Raw genomic sequence first — 25588 nt, 5'->3', positions numbered from 1 at the left:
GAAAATTTATATGCAATGCAGCTGCCAGTACCTCATAGTTTTGAAAAGATCAACTTTCTGCTAGTGCCCATAGTTCACGTTGCAAGTGGCTTTTAATGAGTGGCCATGCATTTCATTTTCAAAAACCTTGTTGGCAGATATAAATTTGGAAGCTTCGTTGTGTGATTATCTGTTGTGCTGTCTGATATCCAGGATGTTTACTGTTGTTCACTGCAGCATATGCTGCGTTATGTTCAAGCTGCAGTTGATACAGCTGTAGAAACATTTTGCTTTATCAGTGTTGTGTCTGACCAACCATACAGTGCTCCAACACTATACTTGTTTCTGTCTTGCATGTGTAGCCCTTCAAGGTATAGCAGCACATCCACTGGCATTTAGGAATAATGCAACTTATGAGGTCTGTTCAAATAATTCCGGGACATTCACAATTTTTGCACCAATGGTGTTTTCGAGCAAAATGCAGTTGGCATCCCTGCACACTCCTATGTTTAATGTGTAACTGCTGGAAGTTTCATTGTTGTATGTCTGTTGGCTATTGTTCAGTGCTGTATTGAGTAGAATGTTGTGTCATACAATTTGCAAATTTTGAGATGGAGAGTAAGAGGATCAATGCATTTGCATTCAATTTGTGAGGTGGCGGGTAAATTATCGTTGCTGTTTACAAGAGGCTGCAAACTATATTTTCAGTCAACCAGAAAGTGATGGAGAACATACTGACCATAATTTCCAGTCTGAAAGTTCATGTTACTCATTGTGCTCACTGAAAGAAAATTTTCCTACTTGCTATTTACTCGGCAGGATCAAGAAACTATCACTATAATTATAAATGAAAAGTTTAGAGTTTTAAATGATTGATATATTCAGCAGAAGTTCACACACACAATAAATAATAATATCTCTAATGATGATGATAATATCCCTATGAAAACAGCACTATTAACAGTTCAGAGGTGACTTCTATGGGAAGTTCCAAGTAAAAGCGTGTACCGCCCTGACTTGTAATCACCAAAACTTGGCTGCTAGCCACAAAAGTGGAAAATAATCTTATAATTTGTCACACAGTTTTGTCAACATTACTGGTGGTATACAAAAAGTTACATCCATGAAATGTAAGCAATCCAGGACGGTGTGCAGTTCTCACTTCCTGCTTGCAGCAAAAACACTTTAGGTAGGTGCCCAGCTCTGACATCATCCAAGGCAAAATGTGTGCCAGTGTTTGACTGATGTGGACAGATTGCTATCTTGATGCAAAGTATGTCTTCTCACTTCCTCTCAGGCTGTATTTATATATGTGCGCAGCAGACCACCGAAAGGAACATCTGCTATCAAGTGCTCTAGGCACAGGTAGCAGCATTTAAATGGCCGCTTTCTTGGACACACATTAATTAATAAATCTCTTTTGTTTAACGACTTATAATCTTCTTAATTTTTGTATGTATGAAGTTAAGTTGGCTTTAGTTACTGAAAAAGTCTTAGCTCGATTGCATTTAAACATTGGCAGCTAGATTTTTACAGTGGAACTAGCAGTAGAAAGTGACAACTGAATTGCCTCTTTAAGATTCCTTGTAATGATTGTTATTTATACTAAAGTCTTGAAACTTGGTTCAACTGTATTATTTTATCATTGTAATCGGGTGTGGTGATTAGAACTTTCTGTAACAAATACAAATGATACTTAATGTTACATGAATAGAGACATTTTTGATCCAAATATAGGGAATAACTTGGAAACTAATAGAGGTAGCATAATGGGGGTCACGTAGTTGATGTTTTTATATCAAACTGCGGCAACATACAAATATTCATCTTTCTGAGTCAAGTATCTAGCACCTCCAGTTTTTTGTAAAAACACCGATTTTGACCAAAATATTGCTTCGATCAAGTTGTGATGTGTAACTTTTGATTGTGAAATGCATTTGTACATTCTGAACAATTTTTAGCTTTGTAGCTGCATTATTTAGCACCACTTATTTTTATCTTTAGGTAATATATTAACAAAACTTACTCATCTAATCATTCTGAGATTTAACATTAAGATTAATATAGTGAAGCATAGCCTGACAGAGTTTGAAAAAGTTACTTTAATATTTAATTTCATTGTTAGATCATGGTGCAAAACTTTGTATGCTATTCACTGGCATGTTATGATAATGTGGTACTAGTAGCAGTGAAATGGGATAAGTCTCAGCAAACTCGCTCGCCTCTGTATCTCTCACAATGATACAGTGCTTGTTTTGCCACACAACCCCCTATTTATTTTTGTGAAAAAATGTGTTTTTGAACACAATTAAATCTTAGAAACAAGTTATGTTACTGTAATTGACCCCTTTTAAATAAAATTGATGTTTGCATAATTTTCTGTAATACTACACTCACAAAAGTAACCATACATAGAAGAACATAATATAGTGGATTTTTAAAAACCATATACATAAATAACATAGAAACATGAACTAAAATTTTCAATTATTACAAAATTAATTTCGTGATTTATAATTTTCAGTCTTTACGTGGAAGAGAAAGACACAAAAACCTTTTGTTTTTCAGTACTCACTCATTTAATCACAGCTGTGGGAACTGTTGTGTGTCCTTACAAACCGCTTTCACTAAAATATTTAAGGTAGAGGGTGGGAAGTAACTATGTATAGCATTGTTCACTATACTCTGTTACGAAAGCGAAAAGGTGAGGAGTCTCTGTTGCACAGGTCCTTCTTGGTTCCTTCTCCAATACAGATTGTAGGCCGCCTTTCATGATGCCACCATGTCGCTGAGAAAGAGATAACATAGCCCAAGCTTCTGTTCTCATCTTACATTTGAGGGAGAACAAAATACGTTTTGTATTCTATTTTCCTTCTATAGTTTAAATAAACAAGTGAGAAGTTATCAGAAAGAATTTTTCTCGTTAAAATTTTATTGTTTAGAAAACTATTATTAACTTTTTCATAATGATTATTGGCAATATGTTACTTCACAAAATCTTGACATTTTGCTTAATTAATAAACATTAATGGGCTAGTTTGCAATTTATTTCATTACCTCAGATGTTGCTTTACTTGGAAAATCAAGTAACCTTTGTAAGTTCTATCTTCATATGGCTCAATTATTGTACGATTTAATATACTAAGGAAATAATATGTTTGACAACAGTTACTTTGCTTTGTCACACACATAATCAGAAAGCTGTTTTTCTTGTAACACACCCATACTCTACCATCTGCATTTCTTAACACTTTTGTTTACCTATATTGTTGTATGCATATGTCAATATTTATCTATTAAATGACCATCTGCCTTAAGCAAGATTATGCATTTTCAACCTTTATACGAGGGATGACAGAATTACCCATAAATTTTCCACTATTTTACTATATATGTCAGCTTACTGACTTCATTTCTCCTTTTTCTCCCTATTTTCATTTATCCATATTTTTCACTTTTCTATACATTTCGACACATTTTTCTCCCTTTTATCTTTGTTGGCCTACTAACCTCATTATTTACTCACATTCTTGGTGTGATCCTCACACCCCTTCCACACATCTTTTTTAATTAATATCAAAATGCTATGGCTTGCCTCTAGTGGCACCATTTTGTTACCCATACCTTCTCCTACCTACAGACAATCTTACTTCCAACTGCAAGTTATTAATTTATGTAAAGTTTCTTGCTGGCCGGTGTGCCTGAGCGGTTCTAGGTGCTTCAGTCTGGAACCGCGCAACTGCTACGGTCGTAGGTTTGAATCCTGCCTCGGGCATGGATGTGTGTGATGTCCTTGGGTTAGTTAGGTTTAAGTAGTTCTAAGTTCTAGGGGACTGATGACCACAGATGTTAAGTCCCATAGTGCTCAGAGCCATTTTTCAACCTGTACATTGAACAAGCAGTGATGGAAATAAAAGAAAGATTCAGGAGTGGAATTAAAGGATATATTGATGACCGTGCAGCTTTTCCCTGAAATAAATGATGACTAACTAACAACCTCAGCTGCCGACAGGTGTTGTTGTTATACCTCGATGTGGACAGCTGAAAATGTGTGCCTTGACCGGGACTCGAAAAGCTGCATGGTCATCAACAGTAACTGTTCTTCCGAGAACAAGTTACTGTCTTCGTATATATAGTTTAAAGGCTACCCAGCCATTGACCTTTATCTGTGCAAATGAGCACAGGTTGCCCAAACTCTTACGGGAATTGCCAACGCGTGTGCGAGTAATGAGTGGGTGGGCAAATGTCTATAAGGTACAATACATATGTAGAATTGTGGTCAGTTGGGAATGTGAGTCTCATGGGAAGCGTGCAAGGGATAAGTCCCTGCAGTCGCGCTATTCATCTGTGTCCTCGGTGGCTCAGATGGATAGAGCGTCTGCCATGTAAGCAGGAGATCCCGGGTTTGAGTCCCGGTCGAGGCACACATTTTCAGCTGTCCACATCGAGGTATAACAACAACACCTGTCGGCAGCTGAGGTTGTTAGTTAGTCATCATTTATTTCAGGGAAAAGCTGCACGGTCATCAACAGTAACTGTTCTTTCGAGAACAAGTTACTGTCTTCGTATATATAAAATGCTTTGTTTCCACTGAAATTCTGTTATATTTTTCTTTAGTTTTGGCCAACACTAGTTCACCAATGTTGAAACCAGTGGGAGAAGATTTTGCATCATGCCTTGTTTTTCTGTCCAAGACTCTTTTATCAGAAATTTGATCTATTGACTGTACTTAGCCTCTATTTCTGCCGGGATATAATTCTCTTCCACATTAGTACCTTGCTTGTTATTCCAGAATTCAGTATGTTTCTGCAACTAGCCCTTATTTCTCATTACTCTAATAGGCAGTTCCCAAGCTTCATTATTACTACCCACATACTTCCCAGTGAAGGGCCCTGTAATCACTTCAGAATCAGGTGAAGTTAATGCTAAGTGGCTCTGATTAAAGTCAATCTTTCCCTGATATTTCGTTAAAAGACGTGTGCCAGTTAATATTTCAATACTTAAACCAAGCATGATTAAGCAAGGATAATGTATTGTTATGTTACCTATATCAATTGGGATCAAAGCTTTGTGCTGTACTGGTGTAGAAACTTTTCCAGTTGCATCTTAAATCACTTACTTTCATGCAGTTAGCTCATTCTTGTTAGGAATAGAATAAAAGAATGCTTGGGACAAAGCACTTGTGTTGCTGCCACTATCAAGAAGACAACACTCTGTTACTCTTGAGATGTTAGTTTATACAATAGGGCAAGTTATTCTATTGTAAACAGGTTTTTCATAATTGTCTCCTAATAAATCATTTTCAGTCTGTCAGGTAAAGTAATTTTGTTCAGTTGCAAGTACATTTACACTCAGATTTATGGGGTCATCAATCTTTACCTTCTCAGCTGCCTTTGCCAACCTTTCCACTAATTTTATATCAAAGCGCTTGATGACTTCCTCTACTTTCATTTGCTGCACATCAGCTACACTACTCTCTATGTCTGAGCAACTGCGTCCCTGTACATGCTATCTATAACAGGCCTTCTGCTTTTACAGTTTGTGTCAAGTCATACAGCTGACAGGTTTCTAGACCTCATTATTATTGCTACCCCCTTCATCCAACAATGCCTCCTCTTCAGAACCATGCAGAACTGACCCTGCTTCCTGTACCAAAACTGTAGCCTTCAGATTACCATTGTTATTGAAGATGTAAGCCTTTACTTCATCTTTGTCCTTATCTGAGTCAAACCCATTAATTTGTTCCTCTCTATTATCTGTAGCATTTTCTTTTTCCTTCTTGTCCCATTTTTCTAACGTGTCCAGAATGCTGTCAGCTATATAATAATAGTAGTTTAGCACATCACTGGTACTGTCTCTTCCTATTTCATCATCTCAGCTATCAGATTGCGTGTACTGACTGATTGTGGTCTGTGTTTTTGTTACTGGCTGTGTTACTGCTTCCACCTGGGGAGTGTATGTTTGCTCATGGGTGGGGCTTAGTTTCTGACAACTAGCCTGTTGTGATCATTTGATTCAAAATCAGGTAGGGTAGCATTGTGCTCTTCTTCGTGTCTCAGCAGTACATTATTTACATTTCTGCCTTTGTCGTGATAATTATTGCGAAAGCAGTGACTGTCTATCTCTTCTTCCTCTACCATGACACTGAGCACTGTATTTAAATCTTGTATTCTCAACCTTCATACTTCTGACATTCATGTTCCCACAGTCATTATTTTGGTTGTTTACATGATTGTTAGAAGACCTATTATTATTTTGCATCTGCTCCTCAACAGCAGCTACTCTTTCCACTCACTCCAGATACTCAATGAACCTATCCACATTCTCTTTTGGTGCAGAAATGAATGTTTTCTGCCAATGCCAAGGCAGCTTACCTTCTACCATATTTACTCGAATCTAAGCCGCACTTTTTTTTGATTTTGTAATCCAAAAAACCGCCTGCGGCTTAGAATTGAGTGCAAAGTAAGCAGAAGTTCTGAAAAATGTTGGTAGGTGCCGCCACAACTAATTTCTGCCGTCGAATATATGTAGCGCTACACAGGCTTGCTTAGCAGGCACAAAGATAAATACTGGCACCAAAACCTCTGCGTCAGTAAATAAATTTAAAAAAAGGTGGAAGACGAGCTTTTTTCTCCGCCCCGAGTTTCGACCACTGCATTTTCATACATTATCCAATGAAGTAAATACAAATTCCGTATTGTTCATCTTCGAAAGTAGCAGCATTTCAATTTACCACGAAAATCCGACTGGCAAGACTGTTTGGGATGTTTGTCAATATGGCCAACACCATGTTCTGAATTTTTTCCTACCTTTGAGAAGAGATGGTTGCTAATAGGAACTTTTATGAATTTTGAATCACATGCAGTATTCTCTTCACCATAAGAATAATACGAATATAAACATTTTGTGATGTATTCTTTCCTTTTTTCTTCTATCTCATTTAAATCCTGTCTGCCTAATAAACTATGAAACTAGAGTGGGGACAACAGCAAACACGGAAGAATATACATATCATGTCATGTTTATATTCGTATTATTCTTATGCCTAATAGCGATACAGTCAGAAATGAAGCATGGCAATTGACAAGATTTTTAAATCTAAGATGACTAATTTCTGTGCAGAATGTAATGTACTACAGAGGCGTCTGCAAAGATTTTCAAACGGAGAAAAATTTTCGCTAAACTCTCATTCAGAACATCTTCTATCATACGCAGTCTATTATTTGGTTCTTGTTGATCATTATCAAAGAAAGCAGCAGTGTAAGTAACAACAAATAGCAGTCTCTTGCCATTGTTTTGCTAATGAGACAATTTCTCTCTTTTTTCCCTTTTTTTTTTTTTCATTGTAAGCGGCGGTAGCGCACACAAAAGCAAGCCATGCCGTGAGCGGCGACAGGCCTTAAACACTCATTATCAGAATGCGACAAACAATGCATGACACAATACAGTAATGCATTTTCAGCTTGGAGTGACATGAACACTTATAACAAAGAGAATGGCACTTATGAGTTCAAAGAAAAATAAGCAATCATTTCAAACCAGACGGAGCACGTGAAAAAGGAAAGGTACCCGTATAAATACGGACGGAGCGCCTGACACATAGCAATGGCTACCTGGTAAAGCTTAACTGCTAAGCTTACGACTCGAACCAAACCACTGTAGCTGTATCATCATTCATTCGACCTAAATTGTGTCTCATATTAAGATGGACCAACTTTGTTTCGATTTGGAGGTGCGGCCTAAAACTTTTCTCTCCTCTTGAATTTCGAGTCTCAAATTTCAGGTGCGGCTTAGATTTGGGAAAAATTTTTTTTCCTTCATTTCGAGGCTCATTTTTAAGGTGCGGCTTAGATTCGAGTGTGGCTTAGATTCGAGTAAATACAGTAGTCTCATGATAATCACTTCCAGTTTCATCTTTTCTATCAGATGTGACAGCCGTGAAAACCACCTTCTAGAAAACTCTTTAACTGATTAATGACCAAGAATAAACTTTATCACTCCAAAACTCTCTCAAAACATCTTTTTGTTTTTATGTGACCAGTACTCATTAAGAAATGCAGTTTTAAATTCAGTAAGAGGTCTGCATCTAACCGTTTCGTCGCCTGACCATTGCAAAGCATCACCTGACAAATGGCTTCTTATGAAATAAAATTTTTCACATTCTAACAATGCATTTGGCAAAATATCCTCAAAATCATTCCAGAACTCTAATGGGTGAATTTGTTTGTCTGGATCAAAACCTAAAAATTGACAACATTCAATGAAAGCGGCATGAACTGAAGCAACGTGCTGTACAGTAGTTTTACAAGAGCTACCAGAGGTTACTCTATTTTCTGTGTTATTAATACTAGTATTTAGTTCTTATTCCTATAGTTGCACTGCTTCTACTCTTTCAGAAAACTTTTTATCAACATCTTCATTACATCTTCATATGAGTTAACACAAACAGATTTTACTTTCTTAATATCCTTTTGGCACTCATTTACTTTAGTAGTTACTTCTTCAGATTGATTTGAGCAATGTTTGGATTCGTTGCCTATTCTTTCTGACAACCTCCTCCCTTCCATAAAATCATCTGCGTCTTTGAAATCTTTTCAGACTTCACCAATTTCGGTTTGGAAAAACTATGCAATTTAGTTAGCAGTTGCCCAATTTTGACTTGGTAGATGTTGGGAGTTAGAAGCAATTTTATAATGTAAGCTATCCAGTTTTTAAGTCATTTCATCCTTTAGTTCTTTACTATTATCCTTTAGTTCTTCAATACTAGATTTAATCTTCCTGTTTAATTCTTTGTTACTACACTCAGTCTTACTACTTAACTGTTTACTATTGGATTCCATCTTAGTGTTCAGTTCTTTATTATGTTATTCAAGTTTATAAAACAGTAATTGCCTCTGCCTTAGTGCTTGGCTTTCATCTGGTTCTAAAGGAGTTTCTTGCATTCCCTGACTTGGCTGAATTTCAGAAATATTGACGTTGGTTTCGTTATCTGATAACTTAATTATTTCTACTTTTTCTTTTTTGACCTGAGAACTTCAGTTACCTCATCATCAGAATTTTGCCATAACATTGAAATTTACCTCCACTTCTAATTTCTACAAATCACATATAGATTTTGTATTTATTCCTTTGTTGGAGCCATCCTAGTTAATTTCAATTTCTAATTCTGAGGCTTCATCATCAAAGACTGGTTCCATCTTAACTGGCACACATTGTCCTTATTATTATATTCTATTTTTAATAGCCTATTAGTTGCAATTAACAAATACTTCAAATATTCTTGACTTAATTGCTTGATCTCAATGAGTGACACTGACATGATGTACCAGCACATGAGATGAGATGTGTCCCAACATATTGCAAGCAGCAACAGCTGTGGCTCTGAGGATGGCAGCAGGTATCGCCTACTCCAGTAGCTCCGGGAGGGAGGGGCTGGGCACAGTGAGCATGCACAGTAGATTGCAGGTAGCTTGCAAGTCCATGCAGCTTCTTGATGATGCACCATCTTCATCAAACCTCAGTGTCGGTAGTAGCCTCAATGTAGTGTCATCGACTTATATCCTTCTGTCATGTTCGGGGTTACTGGGGCTAACATTTACAATTTAGCTTCCACACTCATGAGCAAATTTTAACACTATTCTCACACTAGTTTTGGCATATTTTACTATGGTATCCTGTTTGTGCCTACTGAGTTCTCTTTGTTGTATCGATCACTTTCGCTGTTTAGTTTCCCACCCAATGTACCATACGGGGGCGGCGGGTAATTATTGTCGCTGTTTACAAGAGCCTGAAAACCCTTTCTGTGTCAGGTAGAAAGCAATGGTGAACATACTGGCCATAATTTCCAGTCTGCATGTCCACACTACTGATTGTACTCACTGCAAGAAAATGTTCCTACTTGCTACTTAATCAGCAGGATCAGGAAACTTTCACTATAAATACGAGTTTAGAGTTTGACTGATTGAGATATTCAGTAAAAGTTCACATGCACAATATGTAGTAATATCTCTAATGATAATAATAATAATATCCATATTGGAAACAGCACTATTAACAGTTCAGAGGCAACCTCTATGCGAATTTCCAAGTAAAAAGCTGTACTGCCCTGACTTGGAATCAACAAAAGTTAATTGCTAGCCACAAAAGTGGAAAATAATCTCACCACTTGCCACTTGGTTTTGTCAACATTACTGGCAGTACACAAACAGTTACTTCCATGAATTGTAAGCAATCCTCAAGAGTTCATTTCCTACTTTTACCAAAAACTCTTTAGGTACGTGCCCAGTTCTGACATCATCCGAGGTACAGCGGATTCCGGCGTTTGACTGACACAAACAAATTGGTATCTCAATGAAAAGTGTTTCTTCCCACTACCTTTCGGGCTGTATTTATATAGGGGTGCAGCAGACCACTGAAAGGAACATCTGCTAACAACTGCTCTCGGCACAGGTAGCAGCATCCAAATGGGCCCATTTCTCAAACACGTATTAATTAATAATTCTGTTGTTTAACAATTTATAAGCTTCTTAATTTTTGTATGAGTGAAATTAAGTTGGCTTTAGTTACTGAAAAAGCTTTAGCTCGATTGCATTTAAACGTTCCTGGCTAGAATTTGTAGAATGGAACTGACTGTAGAAAATGACCTCTGACCTGTCTCTTTAAGATTCTGTACAGTGATTGTTACTTATACTAAAGTCTTGAAACTTAGTACAGCTGTATTATTTCATCATTGTAATCAAGTGCTGTAATTAGAACTTTCTATAACAAATACAAATGATACTTATGTGATATTAATAGGGATTTTTTCATTCTGACATGGAAGTTCTGGCTGTAGAGAAGCACTCATCACACCCACTTGTTCAGAGAGGTGATAGAAATACAAAAACATGGGAATAGCTTCAACAAGAAAGAAGAAAGCCTTAAGGTAAATGGATCCTGGCTTTCCGTACTGCATGAACGACCATTGCAGGTAGCAAGAGAAGAAATGTACCGGAAATGACCGCAGAGAAGTCCTTGGATGTTAGCGTGCCAGGTACATATAGTCTGCAGTGGCGAGCTCGGCTCCAGTTCACCACAAGCAATGGAGGGTGAAGCTTTGAGAATGCCACTCACTCATGCTGGCGAAATGTCAGTAAAATCATCAGATGAACGTCGTCCGAAGAACCCGAGACAGAAGCCAATAGGCAGTTTGTCAACTTGAAAACTAATAGAGGTAGCGTAATGAGTCACATAGTTAATATTTGTATATCAAAGTGACACAACATATGAATTTTCATCTTTCTGAATTAAATATTTAGTGCCTTCAATTTTTCATAAAGTTTGCAATGTTCATCCCACAGCTCTTGAGTCAAAGCGAGAAAGACCTTTGCTTCGCAATCTGTGAAGAGCTTTTGGATCATGCAAATGAGAACGAGATGTTACTTAAGAGAATCATAACTAATAGTGAGATATAGGTCTATGGTTATGATGTTGAGACCGAGCTTCAATCTTCACAATGGGTTGTGAAAGGTTCTCCAAGACCAAAAAAGTCTCATCAAGTCAGGTCAAATGTCAAAGTCATGCTGATAGTTTTCTTTGACTTTGAAGGATTGGTTCATCATGAATTTGTGTCACAGGGACAAACTGTTCATCAATGATACTACCGGGAAGTGTTGTGAAGCCTGCGAGAAAATGTGAGAAGGAAATGGCTTGAAATGTAGCGAGACAATTCATGGCTCTTGCATCACAATAACACACCCGTACATTCATCCCTGTCGGTCCATGTATATTGCACAAAAATGAAATCACTTGTGCTGCCTCATCCTTCATACTCTCCAGACATGGCCCCTGTGGACTTCTTTTAATTTCCAAAGTTGAAAACCCCATTGAAATGCTGAAGATTTGCAACAATAGATGAGATGAAGAAAAATTCGCAGACAGCGTTTTGCACAGTCCTGCAAGAGGCGTACCCAGACTGCTTCCAGAAGTGGAAGCGATGTTGGGAGCAGTGTATCATTTATGGAGGGGAGTATTTCAAAAGCGACAGTGCACAATAAGTAAGGAGTAAGCACAGAAAAATTTTGTGAAGAAAGTTCTGGAATTTTTTGAAAGAACTCGTATACCATTAAGAAATATAACATTTGATGTGGATTGACAACATTTTTTAAAAGAAATTCTGTGTTAATGGCATATGCCTTAAGTGGGGATTTACTTCCTATTCTGCTTGAAAGATATTTGTAAGTATGTAGCAGCAGTTGTTGCTAGTTTTCTTTTCTGACAGTTGTAACACTTTGCTATTGAAAAGATAGTAAATATTGAGCTGGATGACTTCTGTTTTGTCATTTTGTGTGTTATTTATTATTATAAGTAATGTCAAATGTTCTCATCTGAGTTGTCATTTTTTATTGTACTATATTTATAAATATTATATGCTGGTAAATTGCTACTCACCATATAATGAAGATGCTGAGTTGCCGGTAGGCACAACAAAAAGATTATAAAACAGATAAGCTTTTGACGAAAATGGCCATCATCAGAATTAGACAACAAACCATACACTCACATAAACGCAACTCACACACACATGAGTGTGATTATTTCTGTGTGAGCTGTGTTTGACTTTTCATTTGAATGAATGAATGAATGCATGCATGCGTGCACCTGTGTGTGTGTGTGTGTGTGTGTGTGTGTGTGTGTGTGTGTGTGCACGCGCGCGCATGCTTGCATGCATGTGTTGTCTAGTTCTAATGAAAGCCTTTTTGGCCAAAAGCTTACTTGTTTGATGGTTGTTTTGTTACACCTGCCTGCAACTCAGCATCTCCGCTATATGGCGAGTAACAGTCTATCCTTTATATAGCATTGTCATTATCCCATCCTGGATTTTCCATTGTTTGTGTTATGTACTGTTGTGTGACATCATTATTTGGTAACATATTCACTTTTGTAGTCCTGCTGTCCTAATTTGCATATACAATTACAGAATGCTGATAATCATTACTTTGGTACCATCTAATCACAACTGAATAAAACACAATTTTTGTGCCATACACATTTCACATTTATTCATTTCAAGGCATCTTCTGTGCCCTGGAATATGTACATATTTTTGTTAATACTATTTAGTTTACAATGAGGATGTTGTTTATAAGCTATGTTTACAACATCCTAAAAGTAAAGTAAATAGTACAAACAAAAATATGTACATATTCTAGATTTCTGAAAAGCCTTGCAAAGAATAAAGGTGAAACATGAAGGGCACAAAAATTGTGTTTTATTCAGTTATTTTTAGATGGTCTGAGAGTAACAATTATCAACATACTGTATTTATTATTTAGTACCGGTATTTGGCCATTAACTACTGCACAAGTATAATAATAGTGTTTCTAACTAGTGTAATTTTGTAAATAAGTTAGAACTGTAGATGCCCACTCACTGAATAGCAGGAGCATTAAATCATCAATAAGTAGTTATGAAGTGGCATGTCTGGAAGCATGTCATTTTGAAGCTATAGGAATTAATTTGTGAAGTAATGTATTTTATTATTATGAAAGCGCTGTCTGAAAGAGGGAAAAAATCAACAATAATATGAAGAACTTTTCATTGTTAGAAAGAATGTTATAATTATTACTTTTGTAAATAACTAATTAATGTAGCAAAAGTTACCAGTGCTAAAGATTAACCACAATGGCAGTCAGCTTTTTAGCTGTTTGATAACAGGGTCAGAGTTAATTACCATGCCTCTTTCACCCAGTGGATGGAGGATAGCGGAATGCATTAATTTATGTCTTCATTCTCATAACATGTGAGTGGTATATTTTGAGCCACAATATTCTATTTAAGCAACTAAACTCTTATTTCGTTAATAGTGCAGCATCTGCTTGGTTGCCTCTTACTTTTAGCTGAAAGATTCAAGGGAGTTGAACGGAGTAAATCAGCTAATTTATTGAACCAGCCAGTGTCATCTATGAGCTTTTAAGAAGAAAATGTATAAAAAGGAGTTGTAAACCTTCTCAATAGGTGTAATTTTTTGAAATACATTCAGTTCATCTGGAGGAAAACATGACAGAAAATGAATTTAATTAATTGAGTTGAAGAGTTCACAGGGCTAAATGAAAACTCTGTGTTAATATTTCATTCTTACTTAAAAAGATTATAAAAAAAAAGATCGCTTGATTATGTGGATCATCCTTTATTTTCTCATCAGGTGATAAAATATGGATTTATTTCTTTTGTACCTGGAGTCATAGAAATGGAACATAATACTTTTTAGCCATTGTATCCTGCAGGCACAGTTTCCTTCACTCACCTAGTTTAGCAGGAAATATGAATGACAACATGAACCTTTCTAAGCTTTAGTTATAAGGTCTCTGCATAGCTCCATTTTTCCTAGTATTTTATTGTATTCATCATTGTCATCATCATCAGACATTTGAGACCATGTAATGAAACCATGTTATTTAACTCTAAGTATATCACATGTAAGGGCAAATATCATTTAACAGCAGAGCTTGTGGGAAAAGTGTCTGTTCCTTTCTGCTGATAAACATGAACTAATTTCTCTGGTTTTGTCTCTGTCTTCATAAAGAGGGAGACAAAAGAACACACATCATAGGTTATAGCATCTATTTAATATTATATATCGTTATGAATCTTGGAGACACAAAATAAAACAGACACTACAGTTGACGGCCTATTATAAAGTGTAGTGAGAATCTACTGATTGTGTGCTGTTGGACCGACAATGAAGTGATGTACTGATAAATTTAAATGCCATCTTTTTGTTTCAAATAAAAACGAAAAAGTGCAATGGGAGTCCATCAGTAGCACTGCCACAAACTGCCACCATAGTTCACCTCTGCTAAATAATATACAAATATGTTTCTCAAAATTCCTTCAGCATTTGAACATGCTATGAGTATATTGGCACATAAACTGTTCTGGCATACTTACATTGCTGTGTCAGTCTACTAGAGCCAAAGTATTTTTGTTGTTTGTCCCTCTCAATCAGTGGTGGTCCCTGCTGCCTACTATAGGGCCATTCATGGTGAATAGTATGTTTTAGGACTTGTAAAAATATTTTCATAAAATTCTGACATAAAATATTTGGTAAGTAATTATTATTATATGCCTTTACTTGCAGTTGCTCTGCTTTATAAATTTTATAAAAGTAACAATATTATGAAAAGGAAAGTGGTTACTGTTATAACCTTTAATCACCAATAATTGCGTGGATATTCAAATACACTCACTTAGAAACAATAGCTGGTTACATGATAACAACTCAGTATCTCTCATTCGACTGCCGTGCCGTGACATGTGGCTGGCGCTGTTTGTAGCTAGGTGGCGCTCCTGCGCTCAGCCGAGTTGCGGAGCGCCTCTATCACCGTTTGCGCGTACTGTCGTGGCAGCACTGTTAAATGTCGTGGCACTGTCACAACACTTTCCCCCTCTTGAAAAAAAAAAAAAAAAACACTCACTTCCTTGGAGACATGGACAGTGCAGAGACATCCATGGCCTCTTGTGAGGCCCCAAGAAGATCCCGCGGAGAGGCACGAGAGTATGGTCGAAAATGTCCAGGACAGAAGCTCGTGCGTGGAATGTGCCCCCTGGACGAGATGATGAGTGAAAACTCCGGAGCAGCATCCATAGGTGTCGTGGACCTGGGGGTGTGCTCCAGCGAGATGGGTCCCGGAGAAGGCGGCGTCGCGACTGGGGCCGGTTCCGGCGTACTCGGAAGCGGTAGCGACGTCGGCTGCATCAACACGTACAGAAGATCGGCAGAAGTGACAGGACTGGCTTCTCGGGCTGTTGGAGGCGAAGGAAGGGGCGGTGGCACCGGCGTGGCCACCACTCGTGGGCGCATCTGGTCGTAAGGGCGAACAACCATGCCGTCGTCCATACGTATTTCACAAAGCCGGCGGCCGCGAAGAGCCTTGACCACCCCTGGAATCCATTTAGGGCACGATCCATACCCTCGTGCCCACACGTCGGCGCCCACAGAGTATTTTCCCACACTAGGGGACACAGCACAAGGCCTGACAGGGTGAAGCAAGTGCAGTAGAGTGCGCGGTTGGCGGCCATGCAAGAGTCCAGCAGGGCTGTGATCACCCAGAGGCGTGAAGCGATAAGAACTCAGAAATTGCAGCAGAGCATCATCTGTGGAAAAATCACTAAGGAATTTTTTCATCTGGCTTTTGAAAGTGCGGACAAGGCACTTGACCTCCCCATTCGATTGCGGATGGAAGGGCGGTGCTGTAACATGATGAATCCCTTGTCCAGTACAAAAATCACGGAAGGCCTGCGAAGAGAACTGAGGGACATTGTCCGTGACGATCGTGGTTCAAATGTTTCAAATGGCTCTGAGCACTATGGGACTCAACTGCTGTGGTCATAAGTCCCCTAGAACTTAGAACTACTTAAACCTATCTAACCTAAGGACATCACACACATCCATGCCCGAGGCAGGATTTGAACCTGCGACCGTAGCGGTCATGCGGTTCCAGACTGTAGTGCCTTTAACCGCTCGGCCACTCCGGCCGGCGACGATCGTGGATGGAAGACCTTTTAGCGCAATGATTTTGGACAAAGCCATTGTCGTCGTCGCAGTGGTGGGTGATGGACATCTAACAACAAACGGAAACTTCGAGAAGGCGTCAATTAACAATAGCCAATAAGTACCGAGGAAGGGGCCGGCAAAGTCAGCGTGCACCCGTTCCCACGGCTGCGCCGGATTAGGCCACAGAGAGGGCATTGTACGAGGTGCAGCCAGTTGTTGAGGGCACTGACCACACGCAGCAACCATGTGGGCGATGTCCAAATCAATACCGGGCCAATAAACGAGCCTGCGGGCTAGGGACTTAGTCCGAGAAATCCCCCAATGGCCTTCATGCAACAGTTTGAGAACACCTTTGCGAAGACAGGCTGGCACTACTACCCGTGGAGATGCGCCATCCGTGGCCAGAAGAACAACACCATCACGAACAGACAGACAAAGGCGCAAGACATGGTAGTTGCGAAGGGGATCCGATGCCCGGTCCTTGGTCCTGTCCGGCCAACCCCGTTGAATAAAACCGATCACCTGACGCAGGACCGGGTCCCGCGCAGTAGCCGACGCAACCTGCGAACCTGTAAGTGGAAAACCCTCGACCGCACAACGTTCTTCCTCATGAATGTCGAAACAGAGTAGTTCATCACGATCGAAAACCGGGTCGGGGCCCATCGGCAATCGCGACAGTGCGTCAGCGTTGGCATGCTGGGCCGTGGGGCGATAGTGAATCTCATAGTGAACCTCATAGTGAAAACGAGACAAGTGTAAGGTCCAACGTTGCAGGCGGTGAGCTGCCTTATCCAGAAGCGACGCCGATGGGCTGAACAGAGAGACCAGCAGCTTGTGGTCGGTGATGAGGTGAAACTTAGAACCATACAAAAAAACGCTGAACTTTTTTAGAGCATAAATGATAGCGAGCGCCTCCTTTTCGATTTGAGAGTTGCGCATCGTTGAGTGTCTTGGAAGCATAGTCGATGGGTCGTTCCGACCCATCCTCATACCGATGAGCGAGAACAGCCCCTAGGCCATACTGTGACGCATCAGTTGCCAGAACCAAGTGCTGACCCGGATGGAATGTGGCAAGACAAGGCGCCGACTGCAAATGAGACTTCAGGCGGACAAAAGCCTGCTCACACTCGTCGGACCAACAGAAAGGGACGTTTTTGTGTAACAGCTGATGCAGAGGATGAGCTACCGCCGCCGCGGATGGAATGAATTTGTGATAATAAGCAATCTTGCCTGGAAACGCCTGAAGTTCTTTGACCGTAGACGGCCGGGGTAGAGCGTTAATGGCCGCAACGTGCTGACGTAGAGGACATATACCCTCGCGGGACAAGTGGAAACCAAGATACACAATGGAGGGTTGGAAGAACTGTGACTTGTCCAGATTGCACTTCAACCCAGCCGAATGCAAAACCCAAAACAGTGAACGCAAATTGCGAAGGTGCTCCTCAGTGGAGGTCCCCGTGACAACAATGTCATTCAGATTGTTGATGCAGCCGGGAACGGAAGCCGTGAGCTGTTCCAAAAACCGCTGAAAAATGGCCGGCACGCTAGCGACGCCAAATGGTAACTGCTGGTACTGATACAACCCACAAGGAGTGTTGATGACGAGAAATTCCTTGGAAGAAGCATCCAACGGCAACTGATGGTACGCCTCTGATAAGTCAAGTTTGGAAAAGAACTGGCCCCCAGCGAGCTTGGTAAATAACTCCTCAGGATGGGGAAGAGGATAAGTGTCAATCAGGCTCTGAGTGTTGACATTGGCTTTAAAATCACCACACAATCGCAGACTCCCGTTTGGTTTAGAAACCACCATGATTGGCGATGCCCATTCGCTGGAGGTAACAGGAAGGAGAATCCCTGAAGCTGTTAACCTGTCTATCTCAGCCTTGACAGGTGCACGCAACGCCACCGGAATAGGGCGTGCCCGGAAAAACTTAGGGCGAGCTGTAGGTTTAAGAGTAATGTGGGCTTCAAAATCCTTGGCATGACCCAGACCAGCAGAGAACACGGACGAAAATTCAGAACACAATCCATCCAGCTGTTGATACGGAATATCCTCAGATATGAGGTGCACATCATCATCAATGGAGAACCCGAACAACTGGAAAGCATCATAACCGAACAGGTTTTCAGTGCCCGCATGATCCACCACATAAAACGTGAGGGGCCTAACAACAGACTTGTAGGCAGTGGAAGCATCAAACTGGCCAATGATAGGAATTTTCTGTTTATTATAAGTTCTCAGATTTCGCGTAACTGGAGACAAGGGAGGGGAGCCCAACTCCAAATACGTGCGAGAATTAATGAGAGTTACTGCAGAGCCAGTGTCCACTTGCATGCGAATATCTTTATCCAGAACACGAACAGTAACAAACAACTTATTTGTTTGAGAAAGCACACAGTTAACATCCATGTCTGATGCCTCGTCCTCGTCGACAGGAACTTTAGGGGACTGACACACAGAAGCAATGTCGCCTTTTTTCCTACATGAATTACACGTGGCCCAACATTTTGGACACGCGGCCCTGTCATGCTGTACGAAACAACGTGGACAAGAAGGATGTGCGGAACGAACCTGCTTCTGTGGTTGCTGTTTTTGCTGCGAGCGTTGCGGCCCAACGCGGCGTTGTTTACGCAAGTGAACTGCCGCCACATCGTCATTCTCCTGTGAAACAGGCACATTGTCCGTGTCAAAAGTTGACTGTACAGCGCCTACATCACACCACGCGTCTATTTGCGCGCCAGCAGCGTGAGACACTTCAAAGGATTGAGCGATGCTTAGAACTTCCGACAACGACGGGTTTGGCAGTTGTAGGGCAAGTTGCCGAACTTCTTTATCAGGAGCAAGCCGTAGAATAGCATCCCTAACCATTGAATCAGCATAAGACTCATGATGAGTGTCCGTGACAAACTGACATTTCCTACTCAGACCGTGTAGTTCCGCCGCCCAAGCACGGTAAAGATTGATGGGGCTGTTTACGACACCGGTAGAATGCCATGCGGGCGGCAATGACGTGGGTGTTTTTGCGGTAATAGTTAGACAATAAGTCACACATTTCTTGGAAGGACAGGGAGGCAGGTTCCCGCAGAGGGGCTAACTGAGATAGTAGCTGATAGATCCGTGGGGAAATCCAAGATAGAAATAACGACTTACACAGCCAAGAAGTGTTGCCGCAAACGCTTCTCATAATCCTCCCAGTCCTCAGCGGCCTCGTCGTAAGGAGGGAATGGAGGCGGAGAAGAGGAAGACAGACGATGAGTAAGCGATGTCGACAACGCCTGAATAGCAGCCGTCAGCTGTGTTTGTTGTTCAGTGAGCGCTTGCATAAGCTGTTCCATGTCTGCCCCGTCACGAACACACAAATCCACGACGCAGTGAAAATATCCGACCTCGTCGCCAAAAAGTGTTTTAACCTTTAATCACCAATAATTGCGTGGATATTACAACACACTCACTTAGAAACAATAGCTGGTTACACGATAACATCTCAGTATCTCTCATTCGACTGCCGTGCCGTGACATGCGGCCGGCGCCGTTCGTAGCTAGGTGGCGCTCCCGCACTCAGCCGAGTTGCGGAGCGCCTCTATCGCCATTTGCGCGTGCTGTCGTGGCGGCACTGTTAAATGTCGTGGCACTGTCACAACAGTTACTCACCATATAGCGGAGGTGCTGAGTCGCAGATATGCACAACAAAAAGGCTGTCACAATATAAGCTTTTGCCCATCAAGGCCTTTGTTGAAAACAGACGAGACACACACACACACACACACACACACACACACACACACACACACACACACACACGACTACAGGCTCTGGCTGGCCTTGATAGCCGAAAGCTTATATTGTGACAGTCTTTCTGTTGTGCCTGTCTGTGACTCAATATCTCCGTTATATGGTGAGTAACAACTTTTCTTTTCATAGTACTGTTACATTCCATTCTGGATTTTCCATTGTTTGATTTTATAAAAGTAAAGTTACTTCCATACTTTATAAATTACCATTACTGTGGAACTGCTGGACAGTTAGAAAATTTTGCTCATAGCAGAGATACAAAAAGGGGAGGGGTAAGGAAAAATGTTGGCTACCCCTGCTGTACATCATACTTGCTGCATCTTGTCTGGTCACTTTTCTCACTAGCTGAATTGTATGTTATGAGGTCATACATAAAGCCATGCATCTGTTTCCCATTATGAAAGTAGTCTGTTGTTTTTATGTAATTTTTCTTTTCTTGTGCTTCAGATTTATTCTCCTCGTGAAGAAAGGATATCGGGACACACCATATCACAACTGGATGCATGCATTCTCTGTGGCCCATTTTGCCTTCCTTTTGGTTAAAAATCTTGACCTAATAAATAAATCATATATAACGTAAGTTCTTATATTTGTATGATTTCCTGAAATAGTGAAGAATCTCAGACTTTGTCATTACAAGTGTAATTATTTCATTTCCCCAACATTTAGGGCACTGGAAGGACTAGCATTCATTATATCATGCTTGTGTCACGATTTGGACCATCGCGGAACAAACAATTCCTTTCAGACAGAATCTGGAACAGTCTTAGCAAGTCTGTACAGTTCTGAAGGATCTGTTATGGAGGTGAGAATTAAAAGAGTTTTGTCCACTGGACTTACCATGTAGTGTATATCACAGTGATGCTAAATTGAAAACTATTACTTTTTACTTAAGGTACTCATTTGGTGAGTTAGTTTTATTATTTTCATTAATTTTGTCTCCCTGCTGCCTTTTGTTTAGAGACACCATCTGGCACAGACTCTGTGCATACTAAATACAGATGACTGTAACATACTAGATGGCCTTGACAGGAATGAATACACTACGTGTTTGGACATTATACGGGACATAATATTAGGTAAGACATATAAGAAGACATCATGTGTATTTATATCACCTGCTTTAAAAAAGAGAAAGTTGAGATTGAAAAGAAAGTAAAAGTTTCAAGATATGTAAAAAAGAGCCCTATTAGCCTTTAACAAATTTTCAAAGGCAGAGGTTAATGTGGTGCAGGAGAAGTATCTAAATGTTTTGAAACTCTGTCAGTATGTTTGTGGTCTTTATTTTCAATGTATTAAGTTGGTGCATAAGTTCATAGCATTTTTTCTTTGCTTATTGCTATTGTGATTGCTGTGGGTTTATTTATTGATTGTCATTTTTTATTTGTAGGTTACTGGTGCTGTTTAAGTTTACATATTGTAATTTTTTTATCTAGAGATAGTGAGTGGAGCTGTGGGTACTTGAAAATTGAGTATAAATGGAGAAATTGGAACATTTCCGACATATTCTTCTGTTTGAGTTCAGTAGAGGGATGGCAGCAATGGAGGCAGCCAGAAACATTTGCACCATGTATGGGGATAATTCCATTGGACAGAGCATGGCAAGAAAATGGTTCTCTTGTTTTAAGGAGCATCAGTTTGACATAAGTGACTCTTCACATCCAGGAAGACCTTCGGGGTTGGATGAAGATATTTGAACACATTAATGCAGAATGATACTGTGCTTGATAACTAGCAACTGTAATAAACTATGTTCATTCCACCATTGCGTGACATTTGTATGCAGGGGGAAGATTCACAAATCGGGTGTATGGGTACCGTGTGCTCTAAACTAAAATCACAAAAATGAGCGGGTGGCCATATCTGTACCACTGCTTGCTTGTCATCAAATGGTTCATAAGCAACACCGAACATTCTTATCCTGTATCATTACTGGTGACAAGAAATAGTGTCCGTTTGCTAACTTAAGGAAAAGAAAGGGATGATTGAGTCCAGGCAAAGCAGCAACTCCCCATACAGAGACTTGCACACATCTGCAAGAGATAATGTTACGCATCTGATGGAACAGAAACAGTGTGGTATACCACAAATTGCTTCTCTGAGTTGTAACCATCACTGCTGACATTTATTGTCAACAACTGAGACATCTTGCAGATGCAGTCCGAGAAGAATGACCAGGAAGACTGCGTGAAGTAATGCTGCTCCCCAATAATGCCCGCACACATTGTGCTAGGCTGACAGAATACATTATACAGGAGTTGGGCTGGGAAGACATTCTGCACTCAGCTCATTCACCTGATCTTGTGTCCTCAGATGTCCATCTTTTACTCTCTCTACTGAACAACCTTCAATGGACTTCCTTTCTGGACGAAAATGTGCTCCAAACATGGTTTGACGAGTTCTTCACCTGAAAATCACATTGTTTCTACATTTGAAGAATCAAAGAGTTACCCCAGCATTGGCAGACTGTTGTAAATAGTGAAGGAGAATATATTATTGCTGACTAAAGTCTCTGTTGGTGTGTATCTGTTGATTAGATTAGATTAGATTAGATTAGATTAGATTAATACTAGTTCCATGGATCATGAATACGACATTTCATAATGATGTGGAACGAGTCGAATTTTCCAATACATGACATAATTAGGTTAATTTAACAACATACTTAAGTTAATATAACAACTTTATTTTTTTGTGTTTTTTGTTTTTCTTTATTTTTTATTTTTTTAATATTTTTTTCTTTTTTTTCTTAATTTATATCTAAAAATTCCTCTATGGAGTAGAAGGAGTTGTCATTCAGAAATTCTTTTAATTTCTTCTTAAATACTTGTTGGTTATCTGTCAGACTTTTGATACTATTTGGTAAGTGACCAAAGACTTTAGTGCCAGTATAATTCACCCCTTTCTGTGCCAAAGTTAGATTTAATCTTGAATAGTGAAGATCATCCTTTCTCCTAGTATTGTAGTTATGCACACTGCTATTACTTTTGAATTGGGTTTGGTTGTTAATAACAAATTTCATAAGAGAAAGATGATGAGACTTACCAAACAAAAGCGCTGGCAGGTCGATAGACACACAAAAAAACACAAACACACACACAAAATTCTAGCTTTCGCAACCAACGGTTGCTTCGTCAGGAAAGAGGGAAGGAGAGGGAAAGATGAAAGGATGTGGGTTTTAAGGGAGAGGGTAAGGAGTCATTCCAATCCCGGGAGCGGAAAGACTTACCTTAGGGGGAAAAAAGGACAGGTATACACTCGCACACACACACATATCCATCCACACATACAGACACAAGCAGACATATTTGAAATATGTCTGCTTGTGTCTGTATGTGTGGATGGATATGTGTGTGTGTGCGAGTGTATACCTGTCCTTTTTTCCCCCTAAGGTAAGTCTTTCCGCTCCCGGGATTGGAATGACTCCTTACCCTCTCCCTTAAAACCCACATCCTTTCATCTTTCCCTCTCCTTCCCTCTTTCCTGACGAAGCAACCGTTGGTTGCGAAAGCTAGAATTTTGTGTGTGTGTTTGTGTTTTTTTGTGTGTCTATCGACCTGCCAGCGCTTTTGTTTGGTAAGTCTCATCATCTTTCTTTTTAGATATATTTTTTCCACGTGGAATGTTTCCCTCTGTTATATTCAAATTTCATAAGAGAGTATATATACTGAGAAGCTACTGTGAATATCCCTAGATCCTTAAATAAATGTCTGCAGGATGATCTTGGGTGGACTCCAGCTATTATTCTGATTACACGCTTTTGTGCAATAAATACTTTATTCCTCAGTGATGAATTACCCCAAAATATGATGCCATATGAAAGCAATGAGTGAAAATAGGCGTAGTAAGCTAATTTACTAAGATGTTTATCACCAAAATTTGCAATGACCCTTATTGCATAAGTAGCTGAACTCAAACGTTTCAGCAGATCATCAATGTGTTTCTTCCAATTTAATCTCTCATCAATGGACACACCTAAAAATTTGGAATATTCTACCTTAGCTATATGCTTCTGATTAAGGTCTATATTTATTAATGGCATCATACCATTCACTGTACGGAACTGTATGTACTGTGTCTTATCAAAATTCAGTGAGAGTCCGTTTACAAGGAACCACTTAGTAATTTTCTGAAAGACAGTATTGACAATTTCATCAGTTAATTCTTGTTTGTCAGGTGTGATTACTATACTTGTATCATCAGCAAAGAGAACTAACTTTGCCTCTTCATGAATATAGAATGGCAAGTCATTAATATATAATAAGAACAACAAAGGACCCAAGACTGACCCTTGTGGAACCCCATTCTTGATAGTTCCCCAGTTTGAGGAATGTGCTGATCTTTGCATGTTACGAGAACTACTTATTTCAACTTTCTGCACTCTTCCAGTTAGGTACGAATTAAACCATTTGTGCACTGTCCCACTCATGCCACAATACTTGAGCTTGTCTAGCAGAATTTCATGATTTACACAATCAAAAGCCTTTGAGAGATCACAAAAAATCCCAATGGGTGGTGTTCGGTTATTCAGATCATTCAAAATTTTACTGGTGAAAGCATATATGGCATTTTCTGTTGAAAAACCTTTCTGAAAACCAAACTGACATTTTGTTAGTACTTCATTTTTACAGATATGTGAAGCTACTCTTGAATACATTACTTTCTCAAAAATTTTGGATAAAGCTGTTAGAAGGGAGATTGGACGGTAATTGTTGACATCAGATCTATCCCCCTTTTTATGCAAAGGTATAACAACAGCATATTTCAGTCTATCAGGGAAAATGCCCTGTTCCAGAGAGCTATTACACAGGTGGCTGAGAATCTTACTTATCTGTTGTGAACAAGCTTTTAGTATTTTGCTGGAAATGCCATCAATTCCATGTGAGTTTTTGCTTTTAAGCAAGTTTATTATTTTCCTAATTTCAAAGGGAGAAGTGGGTGAGATTTCAATTGTATCAAATTGCATAGGTATGGCCTCTTCCATTAACAGCCTAGCATCTTCTAATGAACACCTGGATCCTACTATATCCACAACATTTAGAAAATGATTATTAAAAATATTTTCAACTTCTGACTTTTTGTTCGTAAAGTTTTCATTCAATTTGATGGTAATACTGTCTTCCTCTGCTCTTGGTTGACCTGTTTCTCTTTTAATAATATTCCAAATTGTTTTAATTTTATTATCAGAGTTGCTGATTTCAGACATGATACACATACTCCTGGATTTTTTAATAACTTTTCTTAATATAACACAGTAGTTTTTATAATTTTTGATAGTTTCT

At 39.6% G+C, this 25588-nt stretch overlaps 1 protein-coding gene across 1 annotated transcript in view; it reads left to right on the top strand.

The window, feature by feature from the left end:
* The window catches only part of LOC126195171 (cGMP-dependent 3',5'-cyclic phosphodiesterase-like), a 333488-nt gene that overhangs the window by 198043 nt on the left and 109857 nt on the right, over positions 1-25588 (top strand). Inside the window, exons 9-11 of the mRNA XM_049933683.1 lie at positions 20754-20882; positions 20976-21111; positions 21268-21385. Coding sequence (XP_049789640.1) covers positions 20754-20882; positions 20976-21111; positions 21268-21385 — 383 coding nt within the window. The remainder of the gene's footprint in view (positions 1-20753; positions 20883-20975; positions 21112-21267; positions 21386-25588) is intronic.

The sequence above is a fragment of the Schistocerca nitens genome, chromosome 7 (genome assembly GCF_023898315.1).
Source record: "Schistocerca nitens isolate TAMUIC-IGC-003100 chromosome 7, iqSchNite1.1, whole genome shotgun sequence".
Lineage (NCBI taxonomy): Eukaryota > Metazoa > Arthropoda > Insecta > Orthoptera > Acrididae > Schistocerca > Schistocerca nitens.
This window is presented reverse-complemented; position numbering and strand designations above follow the sequence as displayed.